General features: G+C 40.1%; 1 protein-coding gene across 5 annotated transcripts; it reads right to left on the reverse strand.

Annotated features, from left to right (window-relative positions):
• Positions 1-171: 171 nt before the first annotated feature.
• Positions 172-17,817, reverse strand: LOC146641792 (protein NLRC3-like). 5 transcript variants are annotated; one of them, XM_085399717.1, is made up of 9 exons: positions 17,542-17,817; positions 17,314-17,415; positions 12,351-12,418; positions 11,457-11,741; positions 7,074-8,835; positions 5,360-5,533; positions 4,380-4,535; positions 2,389-2,441; positions 172-2,225 (listed from the first exon to the last, which is right to left on the reverse strand). In XM_085399717.1, exons 3-9 carry the CDS (start codon positions 12,382-12,384, stop codon positions 1,675-1,677), a joined length of 3,015 nt encoding a protein of 1,004 aa, XP_085255843.1. In that variant the 5' UTR covers positions 12,385-12,418; positions 17,314-17,415; positions 17,542-17,817; the 3' UTR covers positions 172-1,674. The 5 variants fall into 5 exon arrangements, with proteins under 5 accessions (XP_085255843.1, XP_085255840.1, XP_085255841.1 ...); XM_085399714.1 differs by having other exon boundaries at positions 17,314-17,816; XM_085399715.1 differs by having other exon boundaries at positions 17,299-17,816.
• Between the last annotated feature and the right edge of the window lie 1,924 nt (positions 17,818-19,741).

The following is a 19,741-nucleotide window of genomic DNA, read 5'->3' on the forward strand; positions in this document are numbered from 1 at the left end:
AGCAGAATCAGGCCAAGCTGCCATGGCTGGTTTGGGAAGGATGTGAGGAGGACAGGACAAAAGGCATACTGTGGAGAAGTTACAGGCAAGACAGCACAAATTATAATCAAATTTTCTTCTTCTTTCTTTAATTCTTTATTAAATCTTTATGGAAAGCAGTGTGAAGAAACTACTACTGCTACACTTACAGCTTTCAAGTGTTAGAAGTTACATGTCAAATAAAGCATCAGAAAAAGTCCCTTTGATAGTGTCGTCACAGAGGGTTAATAAGAGACTGTAACATCTATTTTACAGTTTTATTTAACAATTTGAACTAAAGTCCTTTAGCTAATAACCCATTTGTATTTGTAAAGGCTAAGCTTACGCTTGAAGCCACTGAGGTGTTTCTTGGCAGGGGTGACGCGATGTCACTGGTGTGCATTAACTTATTAAACTTGATACAGTCCAATAACTCCAGCCATACTTATCTTGTCCTTTAGATTCTTTATTCCAACATGATTTAACATAACAGTGCAGCGGTCACAAACTGTTTGCTTCCTCGCAATCAACAACACACCTGGCGTTAATTATGTGCGTCTACCTTTAATACAATCACCATACAAACAAAAAACACAAACGTGACCACTAGCAGCATGCATAAGATAACAACCCCAAAAAAATCACTCCTACAGTATTGTCACATTATAATACATCCAGTGAGGGACACAAATAAGCAAGCAAATTCATTATGAAAACAGAAAAAAGGCATGGCAGTCTCAGAACACCGGTGGTCCCCTTTGAGACAGGAGTTAAGACATACAGGCTGATGTATTTTATTGAAAAATATTAAAATAAATGGAGTATTTCACCAGGCTCAGGATCCCAATTTCCAAAACACATTCTGATTTGGCAGCAAAAGGTGTTTGTATGAAATTACAGCTTAATGATATTTGGAAACCTCTCTTTATTAGCAAGTAATATCATTTGAACACGATCTTTGGTATTATTTAAAGACAAAAAAACCATTATTATTTAGTATATTACTGATCAATCACGAATTACAAAATAACTACTCTAACTAAGACAAACAGCAGGAAACTTTTATGGAACTTTGGCAGGAGTTGGTGCAATGTCTGACTTTTTCAATAGGGGCTGCTGCATCCATGCTTCCATGCTTTCAATTCACTACTGAGGCGATCGTGGCTCAGGGGGTTGGGAATCGCATCTGTAACCGGAAGGTCGCCGGTTCGATCCCTGGCCTCTCTGTCCTGGTCGTTGTGTCCTTGGGCAAGACACTTTACCCTACTTGCCTACTGGTGTTGGCCAGAGGGGCCGATGGCGCGATATGGCAGCCTCGCTTCTGTCAGTCTGCCCCCAGGGCAGCTGTGGCTACAACTGTAGCTTGCCTCCACCAGTGTATGAATGTGAGAGTGAATGAATAGTGGCATTGTAAAGCGCTTTGGGTGCCTTGAAAAGCGCTATATAAATCCAATCTATTATTATTACTGGTGCAGGGCTGCAGTTGATACAAAGTTAAGCAATTTTTGTGTCTGTTCACAAAAACTGAATCATATCAGCTTAACTCAGAGAAACACAACATACTGATGTTGACTGTAAAGCTTTAAGTGGAAAAAGACAGAGAAGCAATATGTTGATCTTGGAATAACTGGAGCATCTTTGTTTTTTTGTAACAGTCTAAATTTTGCCTAACAGGGGGAGAGAAACAGAGGAATCAGGGTTGGACCTTAACCTAAATCCAGGATAAAGCGGTTCAGTAAATGTGGTGTTGAAGGTGTGGAGGTGGATCAAAATGTTAGAGACTCTGTAGAAGGACAGAGTGCCAGCAGGACAGTCCACATACACTGCTACTCTGTTAGTAACAGACGAGAAGCATGAAGAAGAAGAGATGCGCATGTGCCGCTTACTGTGCCACACAGAGTAACCACTGTCAGAGCACCTCAGACTCCAAGATTGATCATTTAATCCAAACCCACAGTCTGTTATGTGTCCTTTCCTTCTGATTCCTCTGTAACTCACTGATATTTCAATGTCTCCTCTCCACTCGACCTCCCAGTAACAGCGACCAGTCAGAGGATCTGTGCAGAGCAGCTGAGGACAGTCATTAAATCTGTCTGGATGATCAGGATATGACTGATTCTCCACCACACGTTTCACCTTCCTGTTGTTTTCAGAGAGTTTAAGTTCTCTGTTTACTGTGTTTGTGTCGATTGTGAGTTGACAGGAATCTGATGGAGAGAACAAACACAATCCAGTTCCAGTTATTGATCCATCATCTGTTCATTGATTGACACTTTGATAATGACTCCTGACATCAGAGATGTGAATGAGTCATGTGACAGTTTGAAGATGGTTGAATGTTTTCATGAATCACATTAAAAACACACTTACACTTCCTCAGACCTGGTCTCAACCATTGTTCTCCAGCAGGCTCCAGAATGACCCTGAAAGTAGGAGGGGGGTCAGACCAGCACAGTCTCTTTCAGCATGCACACATGGACATTACACACATTTTTAAGGAATGTAAGTTGTTCTTTAATATAAACTTACATTTAAAATGTTAAAAATAAATAATTTAGAAAATAAAAAAACTTCTGAACTGTTACAAAATAGAAAAATTCATACCAGTTCAGTCTGTTTTATTATGTACAAATGGCCATAACTCTGTTGATTTTTTTATATTAATAACCAGTTTTTTCCAAGTTTGTCCCCTACTATCCAACAACAAAATTCAGATGTAGAAGAAGGGCTTCAAATCACTTTCTCTATGAGTTAAGAATAGCAACAACAGTTTTTCTTGTCGTGTTCAGAGTGCATAACAAATGAACCAATTAAGTGTAATCTGAATATATAGACTAGACATAATGAGCCAGCTTTATTGTATACGAGAGATGTGCAAAGCAGCCGGTATTTATATTTGTTGAGGGGGGGAAAGTATTTGTATTTGTATCCGAGTAAAGTTCAAAATAGGTGTAAAAATCCATTTTTTTGTGTTACACTTCAAATAAACATTATAGTGTAAGTATTCTTTAATTACATCCATTATAATAATTATGGATATGCAGTATTAGTTGATGTTTTTCCATAAATCCAGCAATGAACATGTAACATAATTGAAGTGAAAATAACATAACAGCCATGGCCTCATCCAGGGTTAAACCAACAACTAATAAAATACCATTGCAAACATTATGAAGCCCCCCACCACCACCACCACCACCTGTCCTTGTTGGAGGATGCTGAACAGACAGCGAAACTGACTCGCAGGGGCAGAACATGGTTATGATGATGAATTGGTGCTTGTGGGGGGGTTGGCAGACCGTATCAAGAGTGGATGCTTTAAGAGCATGTGATTATCCATGGCAGAGGTTGACAGATGTTTGATATTTCTGCGTCTGCTGATTTGACTTTTGCACACATATCACTTTGGTTTCTTCTGCAGCACTGACTGTAATATGCTTCCACACAGAACTTGAGTTTTTTTGCCTGGTGGAGGACCAAGAGATGGCTCAGCAGCAGCCACACTCTTTTCTATTTGGTTGCCCAAATCCATGTGGGGAGTTTCAGCTAAGTTAACGAGTGACGCGAAGCTATGCTAAGGTTAACTGGCCTATAGCCTATATCTTGCTGTCTGCAAAAGACAAAGTAACTTAAACGTACCATGCAACTCGCGTAAGTGCATACAATTTGACACAACTACACAAGCATTGTTTTAACCTTTTTAACCAAACGTTAACGTTACTCTGTCAACGGCCTTTTGTCTAAATTACCAAACTAACAGAGCTACGTAAACAGAGCAAACATGAGACCACCCGACCCGACTGCAGACGTCAATAATGCAGTGTAATGGAATAATCTACTGATCTTCGCAAAAGTTATAAACTGCCTCCAGAACCCAGGTGAGGTACAAAAAAATCTATTCAACAAAAATAGTGATGCAGTTCAGTCTTTTTTTGCTCAGCCGAGCCTTCTCTGTTGCTGTGTGGAGCAGCCAGTGTCAGTCACCTCTTTCACACGTCACCCACATGCACTGCGGTCTTATAAGGAAACTCAGATTTTTGATTTAAAGTTTTCCCTTGTTCCTGAATACAAATATATATTTTAAAGTATTTGTTCGAAATAAATATTTGTAAAAAACACGTTATTTGTGCCTTTCTGAATACTGTATTCGGGTTCGGCTCCACCCCTACTGTATACCCATCATTTTTAGTTTCTTAACAGCTTATTGAATTTGGGGCTATCAAAGAGGGACATGGTGTAAAACACCCTGGACAGATTACCACACATGCACAGAACTAACACAGAGTTACACTATCATATCCACATCTACAGTCAAGACTATTCCACTGTCCTGCCTGTGGCTGCACCAGGCCTCTCCATACCTGAGAGTTTCCCATCTCCGCTGCTTCAGCTGCTTCACTCCTCCCTCTCCTGGATGGTTGTACCTCAGGTCCAGCTCTCTCAGATGAGAAGGGTTGGCGCTAATAGCTAAGGCTAGAGAAATGCAGCCTTCCTCTCTGATCAGACAGCCTGACAGTCTGCACAGAACATCAGAAGACAGACACTTTTAGGGCACTAATCTAACACTAGGGTGTTTCAACTGTCTAATTGTAAACTATCCATATCAGGCTTTTGTCACTCAAAATTCACTGTGGTTCACATTTTTGTCTTTGATTTGCATTTTCTATACATGCAACATATTCATGCTGAATGAGCAATAAATATTCCTGTGAAAATTTAAGATTAGTTTACAATAATGCAAAAAAAGGAAAACCAAACAAAACACAGGAGGTAATGTATGTAGCTAAATTACAGTAAGTCCTGTTCTTTGATTTGGTTTTGTAGTGTGGCTTGTAGCATAAGTAACTACATAAATGCAACCACAAAGGTCGCAAAGAGAAACAAGGTTTAATTTTTTGTTTTTAAAAGGACATACGTTAATAGATTCACACAGTTTCTTTTTGCCACATTTCCTTGTGCTAAGGAGAATAACACGTTCACTTAAAATGGACGATATTCAAGTTTCAAGTATTTAAAAAAATAGTATCATTAATCTTAGATCAGCTGCTTTTGTTATGCAGTTTTGTCTGCCACTAGCTACTGGGTCCCTTGAATCTTCAGCTAAAATTGAAGTACATATCAGTATTGAATTCCCCAGATGTTACTATTAATTTAACCCAGTTAGATTACATCAAGGACTGTGCAATATCTGGGAAAAACAAAACAACAACAAAAAAACAAAAACGGAACCTCTCCTCATTTCTTATTGTTCAAGGATGGAAAAAAAAGTTAATATGAGTAAGACCAGATAAGATATTTTAAAATAAATGGCTTTTATTTAAAGAAGCTAAATAATTTTTACCGAAGAGTGTTGAGTTTGCAGTGCAGACTCTTTAATCCAGAAGACAGGATCTTCACACCTGAATCCTTCAGGTTGTTGTTACTCAGGTCCAGTTCTCTCAATCTAGAGGATTGGGAGCTGAGAACTGAAGACAGAACTCTACAGCTTCTCTCTGAGACATTACAGGCACATAGTCTGAAGAGACAGTAATGACAAGCTCTGAAATGGTTTGCATCATCCTTATCTAATAGACACTTCGAAATTCATATTAACAACTGCATGTCCTCGTCAGCACTTCTTGAGGACTTCTTGAACCAGTTATGTAATAATTAGATCTGCCAGGGAGGTTATGGTTTTGGTAGTGTTTGTGTGCATGCATTCATGTCATTTTGTCTGTAAACATGATGGGTTGAAAACGTTTGAATCAATACCGATAAAACTTTGCAGGGGTATAATGTGTGGCCATATTAACAGCCCCCAAGGTTTTCAAGATCAACTTAATGATTTATTGGTTGAAAATTGACAAAAAGTAATATAACTCAGAAACTATGATTCTTATAGGTCTAGTAGGTATTATCAACATATGGTAAATGGCCTGTATTTGTATAGCGCTTTTCTAGTCCCTAAGGACCCCAAAGCGCTTTACACAACCTGTCATCCACCCATTCACACACTGGTGATGGTAAGCTACATTGTAGCCACAGCCACCCTGGGGCGCACTGACAGAGGCGAACATATAGAAATTTCCATATAAATTTTCAAATATCATATCACATTTGACCTATGACCTGTATAGGAATATATTCTACTTATGTATTAATCACATTATTTTATTGTATAATGCCTTGGTGCCACTGGATTTTAACATGTCTCACACTCATACAGTAAGACAAATGGTGGGGGTCTAGTAAGGAAGTTGGGGGAAGCAGACAACTCCACAGGAAGAATCTTTTGTCTCTTTGAGGACTCTGGGAGTTAGCAAGGGGGTGTGAACCATAAGGTGTGAAACAGCTGTGTACTGCCTTTTGTTCCTGAAGAAGGTATTTAACTGAGAGCCATGTTAGGCTCAGAGAGACTCTGCTGACCGTCTGCCCCGCGGTCATGCAGGCTCTCCACCAACTTGGTTTTCTGTTCTTTGTGTGTTTGGGTCAGTCCATATGCAGGTAATATCAAATCATCTGAAAGTTTTATTATTTTTGACTAAAATCTGAATTTTGAATATCATGTCTCTAAGACCATCTAGTCTCATTTCTTTCATTTAAGAAACATTGCAAAAATCAAACCTTTACTGATGATATGGAACTTTTAGTAGTCACTACTATAATTTTCTCCTGTCTCAATTTTGGCTCTCTCAGTCCTCCTTTGCCTGGCTTCAGTTGGTCAAGAACACAGCACGTATAATGCTTAAAACAGCACGTATAATGCTTAAAACACTGGCTTTCAGTGAAATTCAGAATGTGTTTTAAAATTGTATTAATCACATACAGAGCCAGGTTCCTGCTTATATAGCAGAGCTGCTGGGACCGTATTCCAGCAGTCACCTTCTCAGATCGTCCAATTAGTGTCTCACTGTGTAATCGACCATGTATACCTGTGTGGTTTTATCCAAACTGTGAAGAACCTTTATATGTGTGTATTTTGAAAGTGCCACACAAATGAAATTATTACTAATAAGTGTGATCATTTTCATTTCCGTCAGTTTCTAAAGATGATAGTGTATTTAATGGTAACTTACAGAGCGTAGTTGGAGGCTTTGACCACAGGCAACAGACTTAAAAGGCCTTCTCCTGAAGCAGAGTATTTCTTTAAGTCAAACTTATCCAGGTGTTTTTCTGATGACAATAAAATGAAGACCAAAGCTGACCACTGGGCAGAGGAAAATTTATCTGTGGAGAGACTTCCTGAACTCAGGGACTGTTGAATTTCCTTCATAAGAGAACGATCATTCAGTTCATTCAAACAGTGAAAGAGATTAAAGATTCTCTCCTGATCAGGATTCTCCCCAATCTTCTGCTTGATGTACTGCACTACTTCCTGATTGATTCGTGAGCTACGTTTTCTTTGTGTCAGCGGGCCTTGTAGGAGAGTCTGATTGGAATGTAGTGAAATACCCAGGAGGAAGCGAAGGAACAAGTCCAGGTGTCCATTTGGACTCTGTAAGGACTTGTCCACAGCACTCTTGTAGAAATGTGCCCCAGTTTGTTGTTCTTCCAGCAGATTGACTCCAGAGTTGATGAAAGTCAGATGGACATGAAGAGCAGCCAGAAACTCCTGAACACTCAGATGGACAAAGCAGAACACCCTATTCTGGTACAGTCCTCTCTCCTCTTTAAAGATCTGTGTGAACACTCCTGAGTACACTGAGGCTGCTCTGATATCGATGCCACACTCTGTCAGGTCTGATTCATAGAAGATCAGATTTCCTTTTTGCAGCTGCTCAAAAGCCAGTTTTCCCAGAGACTCAATCATCTTCCTGCTCTCTGGACTCCAGTGTTGATCTGTCTCAGCTCCTCCATCATACTTGACCTTCTTCACTTTGACCTGAATCACCAAGAAGTGGATGTACATTTCAGTCAGAGTCTTAGGCAACTCTCGCCTCTTTCTGGTTTCTAGCATATTCTCCAGAACTGTAGCAGTGATCCAGCAGAAGACTGGGATGTGGCACATGATGTGGAGGCTTCGTGATGTCTTGATGTGGGAGATTACCCTATTGGCTTTTTTCTTATCTTTGTATCGCTTTCTGAAGTACTCATTCTTATGTGGGTCAGTAAATCCTCTGACCTCTGTCACCATGTCAACACACTCAGCAGGCACCTGATTGGCTGCTGCAGGTCGTGTGGTTATCCAGAGGCGAGAAGTGGGAAGCAGATGCCCTCTGATGAGGTTTATCAGTATCGCATCCACGGAGGTGGACTTTCGAAGGTCAGTTAGGATTTTAGTTTTGTGGAAATCCAGAGGAGGTCGACACTCATCCAGACCATCAAAGATGAACACAACCTGGAAGTCTTCAAAGCTGCAGATTCCTGCTTCTTTGGTTTCAGTAAAGAAGAGATGAATAAGTTCCACCAAGCTGAACTTTTTCTCTTGTAGCACATTCAGCTCTCTGAAAGTGAATGGAAATATGAACTGGATGTCCTGATTGGTTTTGCATTCAGCCCAATCCAGAGTGAACTTCTGTGTTAACACTGTTTTCCCAATTCCAGCCACTCCCATTGTCAACACTGTCCTGATCGGTTCATCTCTTCCAGGTGGGCCTTTAAAGATGTCTTCTTGTCTGATTGTTATTTTTGTACTGTGCCATTTCCTGGATGCTGTTTCAATCTGTCTGACCTCATGTTCACGATTGACCTCTGTAGTCTCTCCCTCTGTGATGTAGAGCTCTGTGTAGATCTGATTCAGCAGGGTTGGGTTCCCTGCTTTAGGAATTCCCTCAAACACACACTGGAATTTCTTCTTCAGAGTAGATTTGAATTTGAGCTGACACTTCTCAAGTGCTGCTAACAGAAAAAAACAACACATAAAATTTTCTGACTAATATGGTTGGTTTATTTAATATAAATTCATAAAAAATTGTTAATTGTCTTGCCACATAGTGTTTCCCAGTGCCGAGTGCACTTTTCAATATCCTAATGCTTGAACAACGGGTTCATTATAGATAAACTCTGTTTAGTACAGTCACACCCCAGGTCTCACTGTTATTGCCTACATGATCATTGAAGTCTCCTAGTAGGACATTGTAGATTCCACCTGAGGCATGTTCCAGCACGCCAATAGAGCATTCCAAGAAGGCCAGGTGCTCTGATATGGGCAGAACTTTTTGCCATCAGAAACTGAATTTGAATAATTTATATTTGAATTTGCATTGCTAAGATTGAGTCTGATTTGCTCAACAATAGATAAAAAAAAAAGGCTTCTAAAACTGAATTAACCTAAATTTGAAATCCAGTGTGTTGGTTTGGAGATGATTGTCACTAAATTGAAACAGAATGAATTAATTTTCTTTGATTCAGTAAAAGGATTAGATGTTGCAATCCCTGATCCTTTTATTGAACCAAAGAAATTGTATTTTATCCTTTTTTTAAATTTAGCTCTTGAATATTGTTACATCCTGGGAGGCTGTGGGAGTGTGTGGGCGTGGTGTTGTCTTCTCTCTCTCCTCCTCCTTCGTTCTGGCCCCTCCCCTTGTCTCTCTCTGCCCCTGCCCTCTCCTTTAGGTCACACCTGCTGCTCATCTGCTCTCGTTACAACCAATTACCCTCAGGGGTGATATAAGCTGGAGAAGAGCAGTGTGGAGGAGGAAGGAGAGGTTTCTGGTGGTTTTCCCTCTGTGCTGGTCAGAGTGGGCTACTGACTTAGGTGTGGAACAGCCTGCTGCGTGTGACCAGCCTTCTGGTGTGTGACTCTGGTGTGTGAGTAGTGCTTAACTGAGCAGTGATTGCCCATGAGTGATGGCGGCCTTCATTAGTTTGTGTGGCCTGCCTGGATATTGTTTGTTAGCAGCGTTGCTGTCTCTTTCTGTTGAAGCCTTATTGTTGCTTTCTTTGTTGAGTGGTCATTACCACTTTGGGTTGACCTCCCTGATTTCTTATTAAAAGCAGCGGTGCTGTCTCCTTTTGTTGTTGCCATTTGTAATTATTGAGGTGTTTGCCTACAATAAAGATCTCTTTTATATTAAATACCTCTGCCTGGCGTTCTTTTCATTCCACCTGGATCTAACTGTTACTGTCCCCCACCCTCATCGCCTAGCATTTAAGAGGGGACGTAACAAATATGTTCAGTTTCCCCTCTCACTTCTCAGTTGCAGTTCTGCCAGCTCTGCAGGCAGTCTGCTGGATGACCTCAATTCTACACCTGCTTCGAGACCCTCCAGATCTAGAAAACAAAGACTCATACATCAGGGTAGTTTTTGTTTATTACAGCTCTGCCTTCAATACTGTCATCCCACACAAACTCACTCAAAAGTTGGCAACACTCGGCCTACACCCCACCCTATGTGACTGGCTACAGGACTTTTTGACTGGCAGGCCGCAGTCCGTCAGGATCGGCAATAGGACTTAAGCCAGCATTATTACTAACACTGGCATTCCACAGGGTTGTGTCCTCAGTCCCTCCCATTCGTCATGCTCAATGACCAGCAGATAAACTCTCAGGTTGGTAATAAATATATTACCTCTATAAGAAAAAGCTTAATATAAACAAATTATAACCAAAACAGTTACTGTTGTGCTTTTGTGACTGTTAGCTAAAAACGCCAATTTAGGTTAGTTTGCCCTGGGTTCAGATTTGACAAACAAATATGATAGTTTGTTTCCAATAGAATTCCAAAGTTGTCAACTTGTACCCTCTCAGAGCCCCATATGCTTGCAGAGACCCTGACAGTAGAGAAGCTACTAACTCATCTGGATCACCTGATATGACTATCACTGAAACGGCAAATTGTGTGGAAAAAAACAAAACAAAACACTTCTCATTCTCCAAACATTTGGCCACAGCTGTAGATTACACAATCAGTAATCTACAGCTAATTGTTAATAATTACATTTCTAAATTCTCTTTTTGCAGTTACAGATGAACAATATCTTATATTTTATTTAAATGGCTGCTTTGTCTTTGAACAGGTGAAGAATTTTCAAATTCAGTTTTGGAAGCTTTTAATCAAGTTGAGAAATTCAGATTCAATCTGAGCAATGCAAATTCAAATAAAAGTTATTCAAATTCAGTTTCTGATAGCCCAAAGTTCTGCCAGAACTCTGAGCTGTTACTGTGTAAGTTAGGATAATAGTCAATATCAATTCTTCAACCCAGTGGTTCAGGGAAACAACCTTTTCATCCATCAGGGAAAACAACAATATGCAGGAACCAATTGGGATGATATAAATATCCCAACTGCTCGTTTCTTTTCACAGAAGGTAATTCAAGAATGGACTGGACTCCACTTCTCCAGATAAATTTATAGTAATTTAAAAACCAAGTAAGGCACTCCATAAATATTTAAATGAAAACTGACCGAAGACAAACGACAAACGATTTACAATAGAAAAAGAAATGCATCATACTCTCACCGTTCAAGCAAACTGTGCAATGATAAAAATCATAACAGAAATATTTTTTTTCTCACCTAACCGAACAGATGGCCCAGAGGACAAACCTAGCTGACAGGAAACTGTAGGATCAATGGTTCGAAGGTGACTGATCATTATCCTGCAGGCTTTTTCTCCCTTTTTCTTCACGGTGTCAATGAAGTCACGTGCCTTGTCTGCTCTAGTTTGGTTAGTTTCCTGTATCCTTTCTTTCTCCAACTCATTCAAGACATTGTCTGTTACAAGGGCTTCAAGTAGCTGTGTGAAATTTTCTGCTGTCACCCTCTGCACAAACTGTGTTCGCATTCTGGCAAGCTCCTTCTCTGTGGAAAGAAAGAAATTGATGTGAGGATTTCAAATTTCTTTTCTTTTTCATTTTTTCTTAAAAAAGAAAGATGAAAGTTGATTGACCTTGAAATTTAATAACAAATACATCTAATTAGTGTAGTTCAGATAGCATAGACTTCCTAGTTAACTCAATATGAGTAGACTCTGCAAAATTCCAACCAAAGGTTGTCCACCAGCTCCCACAGATAAAAATATTCTATGTGTATGCTACTTCTCTCTGAGTACTGAAAATGAGCAAGTTTTAGAATTTTTGAAAAGTAAGCATGTAAAGATTGATATGAAAACCATAAGCATATTATATAAGAAGCTGCCCGTTTTTGTTCTTCTGTTTGTTTGTTTTATTTGGCTGAGACATAAATTTCACATTATTTTTTTAATCATGAAATATGTTTGGTTTAATGTTTAATATGTTTTATGGATTAGCCTTTGTTTTACTGTCTGAGCGTTTCTGCCAATGCTTTAATGTCATTCCTCTATATGGAGTTAAGCAGAGAGCTCTGTTGTGTTCGCTGGAAAAATCCTCTTTGTGATTCATGTTTGTTTGCCTTAATGACGTCTCTCCAAACATGCTGCTGAACTCGTACCTGCAGAGCGAGACGCTTGGTTTGGTGAATCCATGAGCTGCTGCTTTAAAGCCTTCTCCAGCTTTGCCCTTGGGAAACAACAACAACGACAACACAAAGAGAGAAAAAACCAGAGATTTTCAACATTTTGTTACATCTATGCATTTTATTTATCCATTTATTCATAATATAAACAATATATATTGCTTGTACTGAATTGCCACTTATTAAATGATTAGATCTAAACTTACCAAACCAAAAAAAATATATATTAGATTTAAGTACATTTTTCTTGGTATTTTGCTAATAAATCTGAACTAATACAAGTAGCATGTCATGTTTTTCTGCAAAAAAATCAGGCAGGAGAAGAAATTTGAATTTATTGTCCGTTTTAACCACTTTATGTTGCTCATACTCACAGGTAGGAATGGGTATCGTTTAGGTTTTATCCGATACCAGTACCAAACCGGTACTTTTGAAACGGTGCCGGTGCTTAAACGGTGCTCGAACCGGTGCTTAAAGAATGGAGAACACAAAATTGGTCCAAAAACCTCTCATGTTTAGCTGTTTTCTACTTTTTCTTTGGTCATTTTAGCCTTTTTGGCCAGGGTGAAGGGAGTATCTGCCATCAAACAAGAAGTCAGCCGCTTAACTACTACGGTGTTTGCTAGTTCACCTTGCATCCATTAATTTAATAACGTGGTTAGCCTACTCAATGTAAATTACACACGAACAACATTAAGCCACTCACTCAGAGAAGAACGGCTGCTGCTGCATCATCATCCGTCATCATTTCTGCTACACTGGCAGGGCTAGGGGCCAGGACTCTCCTCCTTCGGTTCTTGGGGGATGTTGCTAACTCCGCGTCCGATTACAGGCATCACACCCGCAGTAGATGTGCACGGTGTGAGGTCTCACAGCAAGCTATCAAATACGGTGCATTTCTCGACTTTTAACAAAATGCTATACGTCGCCAGGTGTAGTTAAAATGATTGGCTAGTATTCAAAGTGTATGACATCTCAGGGGGAAAAAAAGCACCGAAAGAAAGCACCGAAATGTGCGCTGCTTTTCGGTCTGGTTATACCGTTTATGTCAGAACCGATACCGGTACCCATCCCTACTCACAGGTGTAACAACTCTGAAGCAAACACAGCACCTCACATTCAGCATCCCTGCTGGACACATTTATTTATGCTTTTGCCATAAACTCACATCATCTTCTTTAACTAGACTACTGCTAACCTGACACGGATTCAGCTTTGCTAAAATAAAGACAGCTGTGATGTCTATAAGCATGGGAAAAGTGTCTTCATAGAGTGACTGGATTGTGCACTGCATAACAAGCACACTCAGTATTTTCCACAGTCAGCTCATAGTGGGATTATAGCATAGTGAACGTGACACTAACTCAGCCATGAACTGGTAGACCATGCGAATTCACAGAGCAGGTATGTTTCAGCATACCAAGACATTTAGGACAATTTCATCCTCACAACCTTGTGGTAGCAGTTTGGGGATGGCCCATTCCTGTTCCAGCATGTCTTCACACCAGTGCACAAAGCAAGGTCCACAAAGCCATGGATGAGCAAGTTTGTGGAAGACCTTGACCTGTATAGAGTCCTGACCTCAACCCAACAGAACATCTTTGAGAACTGTTACGAGCAAGGACTTGGTGACAGTGGGAAGGAAAAGGCACGTTTTAACACAAAGTAACAGTCAGACTCAGGGAGGGGAAGTCATCTGCTGTAGGTCCTAATAACGAAACTCGTACAGTAACAGACGCTTTGTGTTGAGATGTGGCATCTGCTCATGTGTGACTCAGCAAGTGGTTTCTGTTCAAACAAGTTAATAAATAGAATAGAATAGAATAGAATAGAATAGAATAGAATAGAATTCAACTTTATTGTCATTGCACATGCACAGGTACAGGGCAACGAAATGCAGTTTGCATCCATCCAGAAGTGCTTTAGTGATATAGATATATTACAATATATATTAGCGATAATATAGATATGTGAGTATATTACAGAAATGGGTCTATTATGGTATGTTATAATGTACACGGTATGAAGTATGTTGTGAATATTCTATAACTATAAGTATGTACAGGCTGTAGTGAGTACAAGCTATGTACAGGATATGAACAGGATATAAATATGAAAAACTATACAGAATATGAAATAAATAACTTTACAGAATCTGGGATATACAGCTATACAGAAATGGGAACTATGCAAGTTGTAAACAGTTGTAGGATTAAAAATTATCGAATGTACAGAATGATTATTTACACAGAGCTATACAGTAGTGCAGTTAAGATAAGTGAGGGTGTAGATAGTTTCTACAGAGGCTATATAAAGTGCTAGTGGTTGTGAGTGGTGGTTCAGTCCATGTTATTATTGTGTTTGAGGGTACAGTTGTCCATTGTGGGTGTGTGTATGTTCAGTCCATGAGTTTAACGTGGGTCAGATGTCAGGAGGCAGAGTTCAGGAGTCTGACAGCTGTGGGGAAGAAGCTGTTCCGTCAAGCGCAGTGCAGCATTCTTCCTGTGCTGATATGAATCATCATGTTCAACCAGTTGTCTGTTTCTGTCTTTCTTGCTCACCTTTATAACCGAAATCGTTTTAGCAACAAAGTCTTTATTTAATACACTTTGCATCTCCATCTTAAAATAGTTGCAGAGGCCACGTTAGTCTTCACGAGTCACAGCAAAAGCAACAAAAATGTCTTCTTCATCATCTTTTGGCTGCTCTCTTTAGGGGTCTTGACATTGGATCATCAGCCTCCATCTCACTCTATTCCTAGCTCGGTCACCGGTCCTGTCAGTGTCCTCTTTCACTACATCTATGAACCTCCTCTGACCTCCTACTCTTCAACATCGTTTGTACAGTACATCAACTATCCCTCCTTTGCACATGTCCAAACCATCTCAGCCTTGTCTCTCTGACTTTGTCTCCAATTCACTCAACCTGAGTTGGAAACAGTGATACCAACAAAACGACAGGAGGACAATGAAAAGAATCTGAGCACTGTGTCCAATCTGTCTCCACATCACAGCAGGTCTCACTTCTGCAAACCTTTCCGTTTCATTCTTTCTCTGATTCTTCTTTCACAAATCCCCCAGAGACATTCGTCTCCACCCTGTTTGTGCTCTCTTCTTCACAACTAAATTAAATCAAGTATTGCAAATATAAATATATATTTTTAAAACAAAAAACATTCAGTTCCAAACCCAAATTACACTGGTTCATCCAAAATAGAAATCCTGGCGTTTGCATGGATGAAAAATAGTCCCAAAGTGACAGCAACCAGCTCCAGGGTCGACAAGACTTTGTGGCAAAAGGAGGTTTGTGTTTAATATTTGTTTTCTGCTCTCATGCCTTTGCCGAGATATTCAGTTGCTCTTTATCGATTAGAAGAAAAAGATATACTGTATACAATGTGAAAATAGAATTTTCAACAAAAGAACAAAGGGCGCAGTTTGTTTCAAATTAGAGCTCACAGCCTCACACATGTGGGTCTGCAGCTTATTCTTCTGATCTAGTTGAAGTGGTAGAAAAGAAATAAAACGAGGACGCGTAAATCATTCCGAATATTTCCCGCGTTAAAAATATTTTTTCTGACCATTCTTATTGCAGACCTTCACACCGACCGCGTAATTTCACTGGACGATTTCTTTTTACCTTTATTTTTCGAAACAAACTCCATTTTCACGGTTTGTCGGATCCGCATAAACAGATCTGACCGATCGGATCACTGCATTTGGCAACAAGTGCGCTCATAGTTGAAATCGTGCACCTGTGCTGAGTCACATGGAAATGATAATACATTTTTAAAATCCCATTTTACCTCAAACACACAGCTGAACACCACTCCGGCCCATTTGGCTCTCTGAAACGATTTCTCTGCAGGCCTTTTCACACCTGACCAGGGCCGTGCAGAGAGGTTTAAAGGGGCGGGTGCTCAAAGTTAAAAAGGGGCACATTGAACCAGGCTGAATAACAACAACACACATTCATCAAGAATCTAATATGGGAAGGGCAGGGCTGTGTTGATCTGAGACTGTAGACATTAAAAAGTCCATAGGAGAGATGGTAGCTGATTAAACAAGTGTCATGAGATAATAACAAAATGCAAAGATTGGTGACAGCGCTTGGAACCATAAGGCAACGAAAAACTGTGAGAAATAATTTAGGCTCTGCCTGTGAATCACTCTTTGCTTCTCTTCTTCCTTCCTTCCCATCATTTCATATATCACTCTCCACTTGCTGTCTATGTGAGAACAAGGCACAACTTGCTATTGCAATAAACTATAATTTAATTATCCACACCTAACAACTCTTGCACTTAATCTATAATAAAATGATGACAGAAAAATGTTATAGCACTGCCTTTAGTAGCCTCATACAGCTCCTACTGTTTCCTCCTCATGTCCTTACCAGCCATGTCTGGACAATGTTATGTCATGAGTAATATTTTTTTAAATCCAGCTAAATAAAACACACACATGCACGCACACACAGTGACATTTTAGACCTTCTTCAGAGTACTGTATATACTATGGGCATCTCGGTGCTGATCCAGAATCCTTACATTATTATTTATTACTAGAGCTACAATAATAAAGCAATGAGGAGGGGGAAGTAATAAATATGAAATAATGTCATTATGATGATTCCATTTGTTTCACTATCCACTCTGTGCAGGGGCAAAGCTTATTACATTTTTAAACTGTAGAGATACAATCATTTTACTGCTGTAAAATCCAAATTTTGTCTTATTTAAAATAGAAATCTAATATAATCTGCTTTTTTAAAAATATATTATAATTATAATAATGCATAATTATGTGGACATGCACATTAGACCGTTTTTTAGTGAAATATAATCCCTCCAGAAAGGCAGGAAAAGCCGGAAACTTACTTTAAAACTAAATATGTTCCCTAAAACGGTGACAGAGCTACAGACCCATGACAGCCTTACACAGGTAGCCAGCAGCTGTGACCGGTGTTCCAGATCTACTGGCGTTTAGATCAACTGGCGTTGGTCGAACAGATGTGTGGCAGTCTTGCGTTTCAGTAGCTCCTACCGACAAACCAGCAAAAAAACGCCAAATGTGTCATCTGTGACACTTGTGAGGTTGTCTCAAACACACTCCGTCAGTCTTGATGCTGTTGAACAACAAAATGTTTAAAAATGTGGCGAGTTTACCTGGTGATATCCTCATGCGCGACGCGATCGCGAAAACAGCAAACAAGTAACACCACGCCGATGTTGTTCACAGGACAGCAAGAGTAAACGATCGGGAGACTCTTGTCGTCGTTATCGTTCCCCTCGCACGGTTTATTTCTCCGAATTCAGCGTTTTTGCTTCACAACTACAGCGTGCTGTTTACTTTGTGCACTAACATGGAGTCGAGTCAACCAGCGCCACCTCTGGCCAAGTGCCACAGCCTACAGCCAGATCAACTGGTGACACACATCTGCACCACGTTTGAATTCGTGTCATGCACATTTGTACCTTTCAATTGTGTCTGTTTGTGCGTCATGCAAATAAACCTTTGAAATGAATGAAATGATATCATGTATTTATTATCAGCCTACATTTGTACAAAATTCCAAATTATATACACAAAGTCATAGAAATCACCACTCCAATTGGTCATCATGATTTTGATATTCTCTTTTTCCATAACAATGAAATACACCTTGGACAAATATGACACATCAATATTTCATTAGTGTTGTCACATCACATCCTGTAAGCATCGTCTGTCTGTGTCTTTTCCCTGAAAATGAATATTTCCAGCCAATATAGACAATTCATCAACATGGCTGGAGTTATATACAGTCTGTATAAGTGTGGTTAATCTAATGAACATTTGTAAGGAGACGGCAGTTACTGTGAATTCACAGCAGTTACACAGTGATTAGTAATAAACAGCCAGTGAGAGTGAGTGGATATGACTGTTCCCACCACTAACACATGACCATAGCCCACTACTAGATTAACTTGTGACACATCTGCACCTGCTGCTATGATCACATTGAGTAGAGGCTGAGTGGCTGCACTTACCCCTGGTACATCCAAATCTACCCACAAACATGTTGAAAGATGCAATGCCAGCAATGTGGATTGTCAACACTAAAAACAATCAGTAAGCAAAGACAACAGGGATCACTTTTTTCTGTTTATTTAGCACCCACAACATTTGTAGTCGCCTTCTGCACAGGGGAAGTCCACACACACTGTGTGGTACCACTTTCCACAGAAGGTGCAATCTGCAAGATTGAATGAGATTGTCAGAGTCATTGTCTGACTGTTTATTACTAATCACTGTGTAACTGCTGTACATTCACAGTAACTGCCATCTCCTTATAAATGTTTATTAGATTGACCACACTTATGCAGACTGTATATCACAACCAACTCTAACATGTTTGTTTGCAGAGGGAAGACACAGACAGACTACGCTAACGACATGTGATGTTACAACACTGGTGAAATATTAGTGTGTTCACGACATTTTTCGTATGGGCAAAAGTATTGATATCAGGATGGTGATTCTTATGTGTATGTCATTTGGAATTTTGTACAAATGTAGGCTGATAATAAATACATGATATCATTTCATTCATTTCAAAGGTTTATTTGCATGACGCACAAACAGACACAATTGAAAGGTACAAATGTGCATGACACGAATTCAAACGTGGTGCAGATGTGTCACAGGTTGATCTGGCTGTAGGCTGTGGCACTTGGCCAGAGGTGGCGCTGGTTGACTCGACTCCATGTTAGTGCACAAAGTAAACAGCACGCTGTAGTTGTGAAGCAAAAACGCTGAATTCGGAGAAATAAACCGTGCGAGGGGAACGATAACGACGACAAGAGTCTCCCGATCGTTTACTCTTGCTGTCCTGTGAACAACATCGGCGTGGTGTTACTTGTTTGCTGTTTTCGCGATCGCGTCGCGCATGAGGATATCACCAGGTAAACTCGCCACATTTTTAAACATTTTGTTGTTCAACAGCATCAAGACTGACGGAGTGTGTTTGAGACAACCTCACAAGTGTCACAGATGACACATTTGGCGTTTTTTTGCTGGTTTGTCGGTAGGAGCTCCTGAAACGCAAGACTGCCACACATCTGTTCGACCAACGCCAGTTGATCTAAACGCCAGTAGATCTGGAACACCGGACCGCTAAAAATGCGCGTGCTCTTTGTGAGCTCGTTCCCGGCTCGTAACCAGCGCGTTCTGCCGTCAAGGGCGAACAGACAGGACTCCGCACGCCCACACACATAAAAATAATAATAATAATAATTTTTTTTAAAGTTGCCTCAATAAAAGGGCACTTTGGGCACCCATCAGGAAAGGGGCGGGTGCTCAAGCCCCTCTAGCCCCTCTGCAGTG

The sequence above is a fragment of the Rhamphochromis longiceps genome, linkage group LG23, assembly GCF_057381845.1.
Source record: "Rhamphochromis longiceps isolate RC_006_pf linkage group LG23, R_longiceps_female_GT1.1, whole genome shotgun sequence".
Taxonomy (NCBI): domain Eukaryota; kingdom Metazoa; phylum Chordata; class Actinopteri; order Cichliformes; family Cichlidae; genus Rhamphochromis; species Rhamphochromis longiceps.

Excerpts from the sequence above, each read along its gene's own strand:
- LOC146641792 (XM_085399717.1), bottom strand. The coding sequence starts at position 12,384 with ATGGATTCACCAAACCAAGCGTCTCGCTCTGCAG. Across the intron at positions 8,836-11,456 it reads TGGGCCATCTGTTCGGTTAG|CAGCACTTGAGAAGTGTCAG; the intron begins GTGAGAAAAAAA and ends TTTTTCTGTTAG. Across the intron at positions 4,536-5,359 it reads TGCAAACTCAACACTCTTCG|ACTGTCAGGCTGTCTGATCA; the intron begins GTAAAAATTATT and ends TGTTCTGTGCAG.